Source organism: Manihot esculenta, chromosome 15 (assembly GCF_001659605.2).
Source record: "Manihot esculenta cultivar AM560-2 chromosome 15, M.esculenta_v8, whole genome shotgun sequence".
NCBI classification, from domain to species: domain Eukaryota; kingdom Viridiplantae; phylum Streptophyta; class Magnoliopsida; order Malpighiales; family Euphorbiaceae; genus Manihot; species Manihot esculenta.
Genome location: NC_035175.2, coordinates 24,878,872 through 24,897,292, shown reverse-complemented (window position 1 = coordinate 24,897,292; position 18,421 = coordinate 24,878,872). Strand labels below are relative to the sequence as shown.

At 37.0% G+C, this 18,421-nt stretch overlaps 1 protein-coding gene and 1 non-coding gene across 2 annotated transcripts; both read left to right on the top strand.

Annotated features, from left to right (window-relative positions):
- Positions 1-2,099: 2,099 nt before the first annotated feature.
- On the top strand, positions 2,100-3,879 carry LOC122721974 (F-box protein SKIP5-like; the record flags this gene model as incomplete). Its single annotated transcript, XM_043951396.1, has 3 exons — positions 2,100-2,303; positions 2,851-2,909; positions 3,434-3,879. Coding segments are annotated over 3 exons (612 nt in total), but the record flags the coding sequence as incomplete, so codon positions are not given.
- Positions 3,880-9,390: 5,511 nt separating this feature from the next.
- LOC122722011 lies at positions 9,391-9,497 on the top strand. The gene has a single exon (XR_006348861.1). It is a non-coding gene; the product is annotated as a small nucleolar RNA R71 (small nucleolar RNA).
- The last annotated feature ends 8,924 nt before the right edge of the window (positions 9,498-18,421 follow it).

The window sequence follows — 18,421 nt, the reverse complement described above, 5'->3', positions numbered from 1 at the left end:
GTTTCAGTCTCTAATAGGTTGGGGTTCTGCATCAATGAGCGATGTCTCCTCTCGAGCTTTGCATTGCTCAATAGTAACCTACAACCTTTTGACGTACTGAAGCATTTTCTCAATGCTCAGATTATTGAGATAATGCTCTTAAAATTGATTGACCACTAAAGGCGTGTTTTGCCTACTACTAGGGGTAGAAGGAATGATAGCATCCTCATTGATAACAACTTTAGCAGCAGCTTGAGAATTTTCGGTCACATCGAGAGAGAAAGATGAGATTTCTTTTTACGAGAAAAGGAGATAAGAGACTAGTCTTAATCCAAATGAATAGAGAGAGTTCAATGGATCTCTTGATAGTGGAACTAAATGATGTTACTGAAACCAAATTGATGATGTGGCAAAAATGGATTTGTCCTATGATTGGTCTACTTACAAGACAGAGAACGTGTGATGGTTGATGCTTACGACAATTACTCCGACTTTTAAGTCAGTAAATTGAAGAGAAGGGCGAGTATAATGTTTAGAACTCAAGAGTAGTTATGTGAGAGAATAACGTACTTTTATCTTTGTGATCGTTTATCTTTTATACTGTAAGGAATTAATATGGTATTTTTTGAAAATCTAGCACTGATGTGGTTGGCTGGTTGATAAGAGATGTAGCCAACTAACCAGTCGGTGATTTTACAATTATAAGCGTAACGAGAATCTACTAGATTACTTTTAACGGTAACTTAATGTGAAAATTCAATCTGCTCTGGAATAGATGAGTTTTGATAAAGAGTCAGACACCTCAATCATCCGGGCCTTCCACTCTTTGAGTGGGACTTTACATTCGATTATCAGATTTCTGCCATGTGAGCCTATCTTATGGTGACCGCTAATAACCTACTTTAACGATTCTCGTGTAACATCAAAATCCACTACATTTTGTTGTAGGATTTGTTGTTATTATAATGATTTTTCAATTATTGGTCTTCTTATGCATGTACATATGCAATAGGAAATCGCCGGCATATGACTATTAAATATATAAATAATTTTATTTTAATTTTTAATTTTTATTATTAAAATTATAATATTTAAAATAAAATAATATTTAAAAAAATTGCTTTATTTATTATATAGTATTTTATTATTTTCCGTAGACTAAACATTTTTCTCATAATTTTAATAAAATTTTCATATATTAAAACTATAGTTATAAGTTAAAAATAAAATTATATTGTAAATATATTCATACTTAATATATTATATTTTATTATTTTCTGTAGACTAAACACTTTTCTCATAATTTTAATAGAATTTTCATAATATTATTGAAAATAATAAAATGTAATATTAAAAATAAAAATAAAAAACTTTTTAATATTTCATTTCAAAGGCACTTCAATTACTATCTTCAATATAGCTTTTCTTTTTTTCTTCTTATTTTTGTATTCACAAGGCATAACTTTTTCCCTTTTATTTTTTTTAAATCACTACAAAAATGGAGGAGATCACTAACGGACTTCACCAACGGATTAAAGTCCGTTAGTGACACTAACGGATTCACCTACGGACTATTTGAAATATATTCTTCACTAACGGATGAATTCATCCGTCAATGATCCGTTAGAAAAATACTAACGGATCTTTTACCGTTAGAAATCCGTTGGTGAAATAGTAAATTTATTATTTATTTCGTTTTTTCACTAACGGAATAAGCTTTCCGTTAGTGAATTGTGGAGCCAAATATACAACCCACGAGTGAATTCCTAAATCGTGTGTTTGCTTATTGATGAACCATTCAGCCATTCCTAGTCTCTCACTGATTTCCACACCGCCGTCGCCTCCGTACTCCATCAGGCTGCTGCTCACCTCCCGCCAGAGGCACCACCTCCTGTCGCCGGTCACCGTCCACGACAGACGGAGCTCAAGGAACGTTAATCAAGAAACATAGGTTTGACACACGCCGTTGGTTCATTCTGCGGCCCGCTTCATGTTCTGCTGATCTGCTGCAGATCCCGAGCTGCACATGTTTCTGCAGCTCGCCTCTCTTTGATTCGCTGGTCCTGATCAGGTCACGTCCTTAAATGAAATCCCTAATTCCTTAAAATCAAAATCACTGAAATCTGAAGTTGCCTCCAACCTTTCCGTCGTTCACTGCCAAGTGCATCCATCGTCCGCCGCCATCAACGGTTCGCCGCCATCGACCGTCGACAACGGAGCTTATTCTCAGCATCAATATCCACGGGCTCACTGAAATCGGAACTTGGGTCCAACCTCTCGGCCGTTCACTGCCCTGTTCATCCAATGTCCACCGCCATCAAAAGGTTCGCCGCCATCCACCGTCGAATTTCCCACTCCACGATTTCAAATTTCTTAGATTTTTTGTAATTTTTTGCTTGTTTAATTTTTTTCTTGTTTAATTTTTTGCTTGTTAATTTTTTGCTTGTTAATTTTATGATACATTTATGCTTGTTTAATTTCTTTGCTCAAGCCGTTCCCATCATAGATTTTTTTTTCAAGCCCTTTTTTTTTTCCTTGCATTTTGACATTGCACCTGCTGGTGCACTTGGCAAGTGCACCAGCAGGTGCACAATTGGAAATGCCCCTGCTGTGCACTTCGCAAGTGCACCTGCAGGTGCACAATTGGAAATGCACCTGCTGGTGCACTACGCAAGTGCACCAGCAGGTGCATTTTGAAATTGCACCTGCTGGTGCACTTCGCAAGTGCACCAGCAGGTGCACAATTGGAAATGCACCTGCATGTGCACTTCAAATCTTGTTCTTTGATTTCGTAAAGCAAAGTAAAAGTTAACTTCTGGAGTTATTAATTCTTCCATCTGTTCACTGTTTATCTCAACTTACTTTGTTCAGATTGGTGGAGGTGAGGCTCCTGATGAAACAACACTCTTGTGTTCCCGAGGTTCAGACAGGTATGCAGGACGACAATTGCATTGCTTTGCCCTTATCTTGTATCTCATTGGATTTCAGTTTAACTAGGACAATCCGTACATTGCATGTAAGTGACCATGAACTGGAGTTTAGGGATGATGCATTTATTCCAGTATACCAATAGTGAAGGATGATACTTCCTGCATTCTTGACCTTATGCTATGAGCAATATCTTTCATGCTTATTGTGCCTGTTATAACATCATAAAACATGTTGAAATTAGTTATTATCATAGTTAGTAGCTATCACAAAAGTACCCATTCAATATCATCCTATTACCTTAAATATCAATATTAAGGCTCTGACATGCATGCAATTCTTGAGTAATTGAGATGTGGTTGTCTGCTGCTTGGTTTATCAGACTGATAAAGATTTACAGATTTCCATGCCTAGCTCTTCACTGCAAAATTTCGTTCTCCAACATCTTAGAGTAGACTCTTACAGGTCACTATCCTTTAATTTCCATCACAAGACATAATTGGTACTGTTGTTATTGTTTTTGCAGTGCATTGGAGTTCCTGTCCACTTGCAAATTGGCGAACCTAACAGTGAAGGCAGAGCTTGGTTGTTGCTTGCTTCATAGAAGTGGAAGGCTAACTATAGATGGCTGCATCCTTCAATGTGAGTCAAACCCTTTGGACTATCTCTCATGCCCAATCGTGACTACAGCTGGGGGGAGTGAGATTTTCTCCTACTCTGTGAAGACTAGTTGTGATGGTGTTTCTGTTTCTCAAACTCGGATAGAAGGGGGTTCCAAGGCTGTTGTTACAAGTGGGAAGCTGGCTTTGCAGCGAGTTCGAGTCATCTGTTCTCGAACTTGTGTTTATTTCTGGTTTGATGTAGAAGATAACTGATGACATCTCAAGCTAGCCTGTAACATAATGAACCTAGCTTTTTATTTATTCTCATTGTTGAATTGATTCTGAATATAAATGCTTTCATTCAAGATAATTTCAGGGTTTTAAGAATAACCAGGAGTTACTTTGATGTCTACAAATCAGAGTTTATCTTCATAGTTATTGATTACCAGGTTTAGGAGGCCAAGTAACGTTACCGGGAACACATAATAATGTATAAAAATAAACGGGTTTTCAATTTTATGGATCACCAACGGATTACCAACGGAATTTCCGTTGGTGACACCAACGGAAATTTCCGTAGGTGATCCGTTAGTGTCACCATCGGAAATTTCCGTTGGTGTCACCAACGGAAATTTCCGTTGGTGTTCCGTCACTGTCACCAACGGAAAATTCCGTTGGTGATCCGTCACTGTCACCAACGGATAGAAATTTCCGTTGGTGAATAATTTACCAACGAGGATTTTGCAGACGGAGTGAATCCGTTGGTGATCCGTTAGTGATATTGATCACCAACGGATTTTCAATGTTTACCAACGGAAATATCCGTTGGTAAACATCAAAATTCTTGTAGTGAATAATAAATCTTATTCTCAAACAATTGATTTTTTATTTTTGTTTTTATTAAAAACACAATATTATAATTATTTTGAATATAAATAATATGTTTTAAATTAATAATGTCAATATCACCAATTTGGCAAATTACTAAAAAGTATTGTATAATTTCAACAGCTAAGCGTATATATCAAATTGCTTCTTTTGTAACATACTCATATTCAAACGCTTCTTTATCATATCTGATAAAAGGAAAATTTGATTCATTTTGCTCAAATTTCATTCAATTTATAAGGAAAATAGTTAATTAAATTTATGGTATACTTATAAAAATAGAAAACTTTTGAGATTTTTTTTAACTATGTTTCTAAAATTGTACTATTCTATTGATTTTCAATCCTTTTCTAAGAAAATTAATTATGTTACTATTTTTATATCTTTTATTTTTATTTAAAAATTAAACAAAATAAAAAAAATATTTTTCCATCTCATATTTTAATTTCTAAATAAAATGAAAATTTACTTTTAACATTAAAATAATTATAATTTCATTAATAATGGATATCTTAAATTCAATAATATAACAATTATTTTTTATAGTGAAAGTTTTTGAAAACATTAATAATATTGAAATTTATAATTTTAAAGTAAAATTAATATTTATAATTACCAAACTGGATGTTAACATATAAATTAGACACAATTTCATATATGAATTTTAGGAAATTTAGGCAGTTATAGAATGTTATATCTTGATTTAAATTTTGGATATGTTTCTTTTTATGAGTTTAAATCATAATTTGGCTTAAAAAGGCATAAATATTTTTGTAAATCTACAAATTAAATCTGATTTATTAAGTATTTATATTAAAATTAAATTTAAATTCTCAATTTTAAATTTTTTACTCTAAAAATATTTTTCTTAAATAAGGTAGTTATGGATATGTAAATGCTAGCCTTAAAGCTAAAAAGGGAATAGAATGGAAAACACAAAAAGTTAATTACAAAAATATTTTACTTATTAAAGTAAAGACTAAATTAAATTAAAAAATAAAGCTCAATTTTTTACACAAATTTTAGAAAAGTTCCTTATTTTTTAAATTTTATAATTTAAAATTAATATTTTCTCTTTTAAAAAATAACAATTTTTTTTTTCTTAAAAAAAATAGGACTTATATTAATATCATTTAAATGTGACCAAATTAATAATATTATTAAAAGTTGATAAAAAAACAAATAAGCATATTTTATATTTTTAATTTATAAGCGAATAACTTTAGAATGTGATATTAGTTGTTACAATTATATCTATTAAAAAAATATTTTTTTTTTACAAACATATGAATAATTAGTTATATAATAGAATTGAATTTAATTACATATATTAAAAAATATATTTTTGATAAGATTAAAAATTAAAATATCATGTTCTATTGAAATTCGTAGCTATATATATATTTTTAATTTCATTAATTTTTATACTATAATTTTTTATTCATATAAAATTATTTTTTTTACAGAAAAATAGATTTAATTTTACTTTTGCATTTATTTTAAAAATTTAATTAACATACTTAAAAGTAAAAAATATTGTTTAATTTTTTCATAATATATTATGAGCTACATTAATATTTTCGAATTGAACAACTCAAATTACTAAATATTTTTAAAACTAATATGAATTTTATTTTTTTAATACATATTAAACATAGTATATTAATAAATAAATTATATTTTCAAAAATGAAAATGACTTATAATAAATAAAAAATAAAATAAATTTATGTTTATAAGAGTATCAAAATTTGCCCCATTTTAATTGAAATCCTAGTTTTATCACATGTGAAAACTGTTGATAATATGTGTTGATAATATGTCTTATAGAGTTCTACACTGGTATTAATTTGACATAATTATACATCCCTAAACATAAAATAGTAGATAATTTTATTAATTAAGTGTTGTTTAAATAATTAAATATAATCTATTTTTTTTAAAATTTTAGTAGTCATTCCATTCTCGAGAATTCCATTCTCGAGAATTTAAGAATATAATGACAGAATATATTTGTATAAAATGTTAGTTTACAGTCATAGAATACCATGTTAGGAACGATTCATTTAGAATAGATTATCACCTCTATTTGCCTCAACCGATCAATATAGTGTAAATTCAATCGTGATGAGTTAAAAAATGAAATCTATCCATCTAGAATATAGATTTTAAATAAAAATAAATAAATTCATATGATGAATCTTATTTATATAGGATATGGATATTAAAAGAGAAGATTAATTCATTTTACGAATTAAAGTCGATGTAAGGTTAGAGTGGAGCATTTGGTCGGTCCAGTTTAAAATTGAAACGTACCGAAAAAAATCGAAAATAGAAATTTTAGAATATGAAAATCGAACTAATTTTGGATAGAAACTAATTTGAATTGAACCGGTCTGATTCAATTTAGTTTAATCGGTTGAATTTTTTTAATGACCTTTTTATTTTTAATACCTTATTTTTAATATTTTAAAATTTAATTAAAGTATTTCGACTGAAATTATGGTCTAATATCTCTATATTATCACTAATCGATTCGGTTTTACTAATTTTTTCTAACTAAAATTGAATTGAATCGAAATAACCGAAATTTTTTAAATTAAAAACTAAACCAAACTTTTGAATTAATTTAGTTTAGTCGATTTTTTTAATTTGAACTGAATACTACTCATTTCTGTGTAATACATGGATTTAAAAAAAGATAAAAATATTTTGTTGGACCATATTGATATCAGCTTGATTTAATGTGAAATGGACCTTAAATATATTTTGATGAAATTAAGAGATGGGATGAAATTAAGAGATGGGATCACCAAATGTTGGCCTAGCCCATATTCAATTAAAATGATTAATTGATAAGAGAGTAATTAATTTTGATTAAAAAAAAAGAGAGTAATTAATTAAATTAATTATATTGATAGATAAGAGAGTAATTAATTTATTAAATTAATTATATTAATAGATAAGAGAGTAATTTATTAAATTAATATAATTAATTTAATTAATTCAGGTTTAATAATATACACATATATAATATACATAGAAATTATTCATTAGACCATAAAATTAATATATACATTAAATTTCATTTAGATTTGAATTGTTTAATAGTAAAATATCATAGTTGGCGAAGTTTAAATTTTGGTCAAAACCAATAATTTATTAATACTGATTAAGGAGATTGATTAATTAAATTAATAAAAATTAATCTAATTAATTATAATTAAGTGATGAATTGATTAATTAAATTTATAAAAATTAATTAATTAATTAAATTAAAAAATTAATATATGTATGTGATACATGAAAATTTTGGTTTAGGGGTTATTTGGAAGAGTTAAAATAATATTACACAGGGTTCAGGGGTTATTTGGGAGAGTTTTGGGATTAGAGAATTAAACTTCTGACCACTATCCATCCACCCAACTCTATATAAAGAGAGAAAGGGATGAAGTTGGTAGATAAGAGAAGCATAACATAAAAAATCTGTTCATCAGACTTTCCAAATACTTTGAAAATTCTGTGCATTAGGTCAGATGTTTTGCATACTTTAAAAAATCTTGTATTAGGTCGCCAGGTGTACGCTTCATCCAAGTCATCAATCCAATCATCTAATCTAGTCGGTCTGATCTTTTTTTGTCAAAAAATTCCAAACACTTTTATAAAATTCAATATTAATCTTTCATTACTTCTGATTAAGCTACACACTAAGTTTTAGATTAGTGCTGAACATTTTGATTACTTTTACAAGTTAAGCAAAATATATGAGCAGGTTCCACCACAATTTCAAAAATAGTGTTAGTGTTTTGAATTTATCAAAACATTATTTAAATGTGTGGCAATATATAGTAAAAAATTGCATTGTATAAAGAAAATCACTACCAGAACAACTGTAATTACTAAAACACTTAATTGTTATTAAAATAATTAGTATTATCGAGTCTTAGGAAATATTAATTACTAATACTTATGGTTTAGTTTTTTAATACAAACTAATAAAAGAAATTAATAACTTTAATTTTAAAAATATTTAAAATAATTTATCTAAACTTTAATATTTATGGTTTAGTTTTTTAATCCAAACTAATAAAAGTAATTAATAACTTCTGCTTTGCCTTGAATTCTGTTGGGCAAATTGAATTTTGCTTTGCTAGGAAATTCTGTCTGTCTGTCGATTTGGCCAGTGATCGAGGCAAATTGATGCTCTGGATCATCACTCGGCAGTTTCTCCTCAGCAACCTGTTCTTGCACTTGGACAAATCGATGCTCAAATCTGTCACCTTAAAACTCTTTCCCACTTCTCAATATGATGGCAATAGCATTTTTCTTTGGGTTAATCTCTGTTTGGGAAGGTAACTTCCCTTGTGCTTCTAGTTTGCTCACGGATGTGGCCATTTGACTCATTTGTTATTCAAGATTTTGCACCATGTTTGCCAAAGACTTCACGGTCTCATCAAGGGGCACATTCGATTTCTGAGGTGCTGCTTGGACTAGATTTCTTTGCTGATAACTTGGATATTGATTTGCCCTAGTATAACTGATGTTTGGGTGCTCCCTCCAACCTAGGTTGTAGGTGTTAGAGTAGGGATCATACCTCTTTGGCTATTAAATCCTCCAACTGCATTAACTTGCTAGTCCTCTTCTTGAAGGAAAGGATATAGGTCAGTTGGATGTCCTATGTTTGCACATATTCCACATGGCCTTATTTGCTGAAGTTGTTGAGCTTGTTGGGCTTGTCCTATAACAAGGCTACAGACAGCAGAGGTTAGATTAGAAATTTGGAAAGCTAATTAAGATGTACTTATCTCATTTACTCTCCTTGGCAGCTGTCTTTGGTCTCCATATTCTTTCAGGCTGCTGTCATGATAGAAATTAGGTCTCTTATGGCTTGAGGTGCTTTGTCTTTGATTGATCCTCCACATGTTGCATCAATGAACTTTCTTTTCGAAGGTAATAAACCTCCATAAAAGTATTCTATGAGTGATTTGTCCAAAATATCATGTTGAGGGTAGCTTGTGCACAGCCTTTTAAATCTTTCCCAATATTCATATAGCTCTTCATAATCCTTTTGCTTGATGCAATTGATCTCTCTTCTGATTCCAATAGCTTTTGAGGTTGGGAAGTATTCACTAAAGAAGGTTCTTACCATCCCAGCCCATGAAGTGATGTATCAGGGTGGTAGATAGAACAACCAATCTTTGGCAAAATCGTCAAGAGAAAAGAGAAAAACTCTTAATTTAACATGCTCTTCGGAAATACCTTGAGGCCTCATTGTTGAGCACACAATATGAAATTCTTTAAAGGTGCTTATGTAGATCATCATTTTCCAAACCTTTGAATTTTGGAAGTAGGTGAATTAATCCGATTTTAAGCTCAAAAAGGGCTGTCAAAGGTGGGTAAGTGATGCACCATGGTGCTTGATTACCCACCCATGGATGTTGCTAGTTCGTGAAGAGTTCTTTCTTGTGCCATTGGACCTCTTACCTCAACGTTTTCAGCTTCAAATTCAACAAGGACAACAGCTGGTTCAAGAGCAGCAGCTGCTGCATTTTCTGCCTCTTCAGGTCCTGGTGTGACTGCATTTATTGTGGCTGATTCAGCCGCTATTTTAGGGGCTAGTTGTGAAATTTTTTGGCTAAAATTTTTGGTTTTTGGGCTGGTTATGGTTTTTGGGGCTGGTTTTTTGCTAAAAGTTTTTGGCCAAAGTCTAAGAATGCATAGGAATGCATAATTTCCAAAAGAAAACCAAGATGTACTTTGTATCTTATGGCCTACTAAATATGCTTCGTATTCTACTAGGACGTGCTTTGTGTTCCAAGAAATGTATTTTGTATTCCAAAGCCTAACTTAGAATATACTTTGTATCCTAAAAACTTTTATTAAGTGCAGGACATACTTTCTATCCTAAGGACTTCTATGAGATGCAGGACATACTTCATATCTTAAAGACTTTAATGAGAAGAAGGACGTATTTAGTGTCTTAAAAACTTTTGTGACTTATATACAAGACGTACTTTGTATCCTAAAGATTTCCTTGAAATGTAAGATATACTTGGTATCCTAAAGGCTTTTGTGACATACATGATGTACTTTGTGTCCTAAAGACTTTCTTGAGATGTAGGACATACTTCGTGTTATAAAGATTTCTATGAGATATAGGATGTACTTTATGTCCTTCGTGTTATAACACTCCTTTCAAATTAAAGCTTCTCTATGTATAACTAATCCTATTTTCTTCTGCTTTATGTTTAGAGCTTCTGTATGTATAATTAATTCTATTTTCTTCTCCTTTATGTTTAGTGCTTGTCTTGCTTGTTGAGGAAAATAAAACCAGTAAAATACATAATCAATTGTTGGTGGTCTCATTATGCTCTTAGAGATATATGACTTCCCACCATGTCACAAATTTGTTGATTTGCATGCTCTTTTACCTGCAAGTACCATCCCCTTGATGGGTATCAAAACCATAAAAAATAACCTATCCAAATTCAACAAATATAAATTGCATATAAGGTGAATATGATCAAATCCACAAGAAATTGACAATAAAAAAAATCTCTAATAAAAAAATAAGAAAACAAACAACGAAAAAAAGAGAGGGGTTTTGATGAAGAGAGACCAAAATAAAAATCAAGATAATTAAATAAAGCAATAATTAAGAGAAAATCAAACCAATACAAATAAATTCTAATTGAAGGTTAGGATTCATTTTAGTTGTGAGAATTGAGCATAGAAACAAAAAATACCTTTATTCATTCCAATAAATTGGTTTTAGTTATGGAAGACGATCCACATAACCAATCTCTCTTTAGGTGTAAATTAATTAGGAAACGTTCGCTAATTAACCCTAGTCAACAAATAACCCAAAAAACGTCTATTGGATTTAATTTATCAACTGTCTTAAGAATTAGAGAGACCTAATTCTAACAACAAATCAAACCGCATGGTGAGTTAAAGCTAGATCATGCAATTCCTTCATTGTTACTTGTTATTGAATACCTCAAGTAATTACGGACTTCAACTATCCAAACTAACAATATATCACTTTGAAAGTATGAACAATAGATCCTATTGATCAAATAACAAAGCAATAATAGTATTAAGAACTGAAATTGCATAAATATTGAAAGAATAAAAGATGAACAATAATGTTTAGATATCACAATTCATGAAGAAACTAAAATTTCAACCTATCATTAGAAATAATAAAATTATCCAACCATGGCTGAAAGAAAACACAAAAAGGAAGAAGATAATTCGGCTGGAGAAGAAGAGATGATGATACCCGGCTGTCCACTTAAACAAGGTTATATAAATGTTGAACCCGAGCATAATCTTTTCCTAATCCTTCCAAAAATAAGAGATCTTGATTGCTTTGATCGGGGATCCTCCTTTAATTTGTTTCCATTAGGAGAAGATTCCTTAATTCCTGTAGGATATTATGCCGTGCAGAAGGAGGAAAAATCGCGTGAGGTCCTATGGTTTTGAATGAGGAGATTTGATCTTTTATTTCAAATTTGAATTAGTTTTCCGCTCACCGTCAAGTCTCGGCATAGACTGTTGATTTGCTCTGTGGTTTGGACAAATTTCTACTTCAATCTTTCAACTGGAATATAATCAACTCAGTTAGAGAATTTGGGCAAGTCTGGGTTCTATGAAGCAAGACTAGCTGGCAGATTTACCCAAATCATTGGTCAAGTCATATCCAACACTTTTTCACCATTTTTCATCAAATTCGCATTTCTTTTGCTTTTCCGTGAAAGATCACCAAAAAACACAAAATTAATTAGAAAATAATCTGATGACCGCTGGATTCCTTCACCCCGGACCAGGGGCTTGACCACAGCCCAAGGCCCATGACGTAGAGGCCCACACACCTGATATACATAACAAGCCTGGCTCATCCAACCTTCAAGGCCGGGCTCGACCTCTCCTCCTCACTCAAGCCGGCCCGGCCCGCACGAAGCAGGCCCTCTTCACTCAGGCTTAGCATCCGACCCAACTCTCAACCCAGCCCAGGATCCGGAATAATATTCACCAGACAGCCTGGCAGATCCGCTTGAACGTACGCACGAGGAGAATCAGAGGCCGTTACGCATGGAGCAGGTGGCTGATACCCTAGTACCTCCGAATCCGCATGGCAGAGACGCGTGGCCCAATCCTGGAGAGACCTTTACACGTCACCAGCAAGCAAGACAATGTATAAAAGAGGAGTCCCCTCCTCAGGAAACTTAGGCCTTATTCAGTAATACAAAACCCTTGTAAAACCCTATTCTATTGGATCTCAGATCATCAATTGGCGCCGTCTGTGGGAAACGAAGGAGATCTTTTCATCACCGGAGTTTTCACTTTCAAAACCCACTGAGATCCACGATGGCAAACCACCAAGAAAGTAACCTTAATATTCCAAATGACCTGAGCTCTGCCCAAGATGGGCAGCAGTTCTCCTTTTCTAGCCCTACAACGTTGAATAACCAAACACCTATTTCTCTTAATCCCTCGCCAAGCTTGGCAGGGAATACTCCCACCATGACCCTGTCTAACCAAGACATTCAAACCATGGCTCTCCAGCTACAAACCACTGCTCACTGGTTGGGGCAGATAATGCAACAAAGGGGACTCAGCACCCCGGTAAACGCACTCCCAGTAGTGGAGGAACCCAGAACCGATGAACCCCAACCTACCTCTGCCCGCCTCCAAACTAACAACCACGATGCCGGAGAGGAGGAAGAACCGGAGGCCCGAATCCATGGGAGAAGGGCAAGAGAGTTGATAGAAAATGAAGAGGTGAACGGCTATTCTGCCGAAACAACCAGGGAAACGGGAACTGAAACAGAGGAGGAAGAATGTAGTTTGGGCAAAAGATCCAGCCCGAAAGACGAGAAAATGAACCAAAAGCTGAAAAGGTTGAAGGAGCAGCTCCTAGCCGAGTTAGGTAAGAAAGATCAGAGTCAAACCTCCTTGCCTACTTCTTCTCCCTTCTCAAAGTTAATGCAGCAGGAGACCGTTCCCAAAAAGTTTATGATGCCGCCTATGGCGGCCTATAATGGGGCTTGTAACCCGAGAGAGCATGTCATGAACTATAAGACCTTCATGGAGTTGCAAACTCTGTCAGATGCTCTGATGTGCAAGGTGTTCCCAACAACGCTCTCGGGACCAGCGAGGGCATGGTTCAACAGCCTGGAGGCCGGAAGCATTAAAAGTTTCGGAGATCTTGCCACCCGCTTCATTAGCCGGTTCGTAGCCGGGGTGCCAGCAGATAGGAAGACGAGCTATCTGGAAACAGTAAGACAAAAAGCTGGTGAATCCCTCAGAGAGTATGTCGCCCGTTTCAATACGGAGGCCCTGCAGATTCCCGAGCTTGACGAAGGAAGGGCGGTAGAGGCCATGCAAAAGGGAACAACCTCTGCCGAGTTCTTTGGTTCTCTGAGCAGGAAACCTCCGACCTCACTGGCCGAGTTAATGAAGAGGGCGGAAAAGTATATAAGGCAGGATGACGCCTTAGTAACGAGTAGATTTGCCAAAGGGGTGGCAGGAAAAGAGAAAGCCCCGGAGGAGGGGAGACCGGAGAAACACGAGAAGAAGCATGGAAAGAGGCCTGAGCCCTACAAGCAGGCCTGGGAAAGAAGGGATCAAAGACCTCCCCCTCCTCCCAGGGCTCATGAACCACGAGTGCTCCCTCCTTGGGTCCCGGAGAAACCGACCCCATTAAATGCGTCCAGAGCCGAGGTGCTCATGGCTGTCCAGGATAAGGAGTTTCTCCAGTGGCCCAAACCTTTGAAGTCAGAAGCAGATCAGAGGAATCCTGACAAGTATTGTCAGTACCACCGGACGCATGGCCACGATACAAATAACTGTTTTCAGTTAATCGCGGGGATTGAAAGATTGATAAAAAGGGGGCATCTCAAAAATTTTCTGAAGAAACCGGAGGGACAGAGGCCTCAACCCGGTCTGGCAGCCCAGATGCCCAGGAGAACTGGAGCTGGACCAGTGAATGATGGGTCCAGTGGGACCATTAATATGATTGTTGGAGGAACTGGAGGACGGATGAACCGTCGAGGAAAGAAGAGAAACCGGGAAGGGGAGACCAGCAATGGCGAGGTGATGCAGATCGTTGAACACTCTCCCATGACCATCGCTTTCTCTTCGGAGGATGCACAGGGCATTCAGATGCCCCATAATGACGCGCTTGTCATTGAAGCAGTCATTCATAATTTTCGGGTGAAGAAGGTTCTGGTGGATGATGGGAGTAAGGTCAACTTATTGCCATATCGGGTTTTCCAGCAGATGGGAATCCCAGAGGAACAGCTGGTTCGGGACCAGTCACCCATCAAAGGGATCGGAGGAGCACTGGTACTTGTAGAAGGGAAGGTAAAGCTGGCCCTTACCTTGGGAGAAACACCCAGAGCTCGCACCCATCATGAGGTGTTTTTGGTGGTCAAACTCCCACTGAGCTACAATGCGATTTTGGGGAGGCCGGCGTTGTTCAACTTTGAAGCTGTCACTAGCATCAGGTATCTGGCACTCAAGTTCCCAACGGAAGAAGGGGTGGGAATGGTCCGGGGCAGCCAAGAAGAAGCAAGGGCAGTATACTTGGCCACAGTGACGGAACCGAACTCAACCGGAGAAGCGCTTGATTCGGAAGTTTTGGAGGTCAGGGATGAGACAAAGGAAGCCCGGACAGAGCCCGTTGGAAAGCTGGAGAACTTCTCCCTATCAGAAGAAGAAGTGAGTAAGGTCTTCAGTCTCAATGCCGGCCTCACCAAAGAACAAAAAGGTGAAGCCATGACCCTGATCCGAAGTCACTCGCCGACCTTCGCATGGAAGCCCTCAGACATGCCGGGAATTGACCCCAAAGTGATGACACACCGATTGAATGTCCTCCCAGAGGCCAGACCAGTAAAGCAAAAGAAGAGAGTAGTGGGAAGAGAGAAGCAGCAGGCTACCCAGGAAGAAGTGCAGAAGCTAGAAGAGGCAGGCTTTATTAGGGAGGTTATGTACCCACAGTGGTTGGCAAATCCTGTGTTAGTCAAAAAAGCCAATGGCAAATACAGGATGTGTATAGATTTTACCGACCTGAATAAGGCCTGCCCTAAAGATTGTTACCCCCTCCCCGATATTAATAAGATGGTCGACTCAACGGCCGGTTTTGATTATATGTCTTCTTTGGATGCTATGTCTGGTTACCACCAAATCCCAATGGAAAAGATGGATAAGGAGAAGACCTCATTTATAACTGAAGACGGGACTTACTGCTACAGAGCTATGCCCTTCGGATTAAGAAACGTCGGGGCAACTTACCAACGATTAATGAATAGAATCTTTAAGAACCAGATCGGCAGGAATGTAGAAGTGTATGTGGATGACATGGTGGTTAAAAGTTCAACTTTTCAACAACACATAACGGATTTAAGGGAGATATTTGGGGTGTTAGATCAATACAGGATGAAGTTGAATCCAGCAAAGTGTGCTTTCTTCATTAGGGGAGGAAAGTTCTTGGGATACATGGTGAGTGGAAAAGGCATTGAGCCCAATCCGGAGAAGGTGGAGGCCATATTGAATATGCCAGAGCCGACCTGTGTAAGGGACGTCCAGAGATTAACCGGGAGAGTAGTGGCGCTTCACCGATTTATGTCAAGGTCGGCAGAAAAGTGTTTGCCATTCTTCAAAAAATTGAGGAAGGTCCCGAATTTTGAATGGACAGAAGACTGCCAAAAAGCCTTCACAGAGCTTAAGGAATACCTCAGCTCGCCTCACGTGCTCAGCAGCCCCATAAAAGGGGAAGAACTCCTGATATACTTGGCAGCCTCAGAGCAAGCAGTCAGCGCAGTGCTAGTAAGGATGGAAGAAGGAGAGCAGAAGCCTGTCTTCTACGTCAGCAAGGTGCTCAGAGATACCGAAGTCAGGTATTCAAACATAGAAAAATTGGCGTATGCCTTGTTGTTAGCAGTCCGGAAATTCAAAGTTTATCTGGAAGGCCACCAAGGAGTTGTGATGACGGACCAACCTTTAAAGAAGATCCTACGTAGGCCGAAAACTTCAGGACGGATGTTAGCATGGTCCGTGGAAATCAGCCCTTACTGTCTGGAATACCGACCTCGGACAGCTATAAAATCTCAAGCGCTGGCTGACTTCATAGCAGAATGCTCATTCAACGAGGAGAAGGAAGGATCATCCTCGGAGATACCAAGAAAAGAAGGAGAGGGAGAGCCTTCCCAAGAGTCCAGCTGGAAGCTATATGTAGACGGAGCGTCAGGCTCTGAGGGCAGCGGCGCTGGGATAATACTTAAGGGGCCGGAGGGCTTTAAAGTATGTTATGCCTTACGGCTAGAATTCAAAGCTTCTAATAATGTGGCCGAATATGAAGCCTTGGTGAACGGAATGTTGGTAGCTTTGGAAATAGGGGTAACTGACCTCGAAGTAAATAGTGACTCTCAGCTGGTGATCAACCAGGTGACGGGAGTATATCAGGCCAGAGATCCCATCATGCAGAGTTATCTTGATAAAGTAAAAACTGTGGAAGCCGACCTCACCAGCCGAGGAGTTATTACCAGATTTCAGAGGATACCTCGAGATGAAAATGAGGAGGCAGACCTGCTTAGTCGACTGACCAAAGAAGAGTTAGAGCAACTCCCTGATGAAGTATACATACAGCATGTCAGCACACCTGCTTTCAATAAGACAAACACAGTATTGCAGGTGGAGCAGAGCCCAACCTGGATGACTCCATACCTGAGATACTTGGAAAAGGGCGAACTCCCCGAAGATAAAGTTGAAGCCAAAAAGATAGCAGCTCGAGCTGCCAATTACCAAGTAATAAGGGGAACTTTATACAGAAAAGGGAAGTCCAGCCCATGGCTCCGGTGCGTGAGCCCGGAAGAAGCTGCAAAGGTAATGGAGGAAATACATAGAGGCCTATGTGGGGCTCACGAGGGAGCAGGGACATTAGCTAACAAAATATTCAGGCAAGGATACTACTGGCCCACTGTTAAAAAAGAAGCAGAAGAGTTTGTCCGGAGGTGTGACGTATGTCAAAGATTTGCCAATGCCATCAGGACCCCTGCCACTCCTCAAGCAAGCATATCCAGTCCATGGCCTTTCGCACAATGGGGAATTGACATCCTGGGACCTTTCCCCAAGACTACGGGGCAAAGGAAATTCGTAGTGGTGGCTGTGGAATATTTCTCGAAATGGCCAGAGGCAGAAGCAATAGCCACAATCATAGCTCGCAAGATGATAGATTTCGTATGGGGACATATCATCTGCAGATTTGGCATTCCAAGAGTACTTATCTCAGACAACGGCAGACAGTTTGACTGCAGCACTTTCAGAGCCTTTACGACGAACATGGGCATATGGCATAAGTTCTCCTCCGTGGCTCACCCTCAGACTAACGGCCAAACGGAAGTCACTAATAGAGCTATCCTTCAAGGATTAAAGAAACGGCTGGATGGCGCAAAGGAGAATTGGGCAGAAGAACTCAATAGCACTCTATGGGCACTCCGAACCACTCCCAGAGCGCCCACTCAAGAAATCCCGTTTGCACTTGCTTATGGCACAGAGGCTGTAGTCCCAGTTGAATTGCGGATCCCCACTCATCGAGTTCAATTCGTTAGTGAGAACGCTAATGGGGACAAATTAAGGAGCAACCTAGATGCTCTTGAAGAAGTTAGGGAAGAAGCCCAAGTCCGAACTGCCGCTTATCAACAATGAGCGGCAAGATATTACAATCAAAAGGTCAGAGAAAGAAGCTTGAAGGTGGGAGACCTGACTTTAAGAAACCTGGAAGCTACAGGAAAAAGAGCAGCCGCCGGAAAGCTAGCACCGACCTGGGAAGGTCCATTCAAGGTGACAAAAGTGGTTAAGCCCGGGGTATACCGAATCGAAGATATGCAAGGAAACCCCGAGCCCCACGCTTGGAACATCCAGCACCTAAAAAGGTATTTTCCTTGAAATATTCGTAAAGAAAAACGTTGTATTTTGACAGACATGAGTAAATAAAAATTATTTATACAATGTGATTAT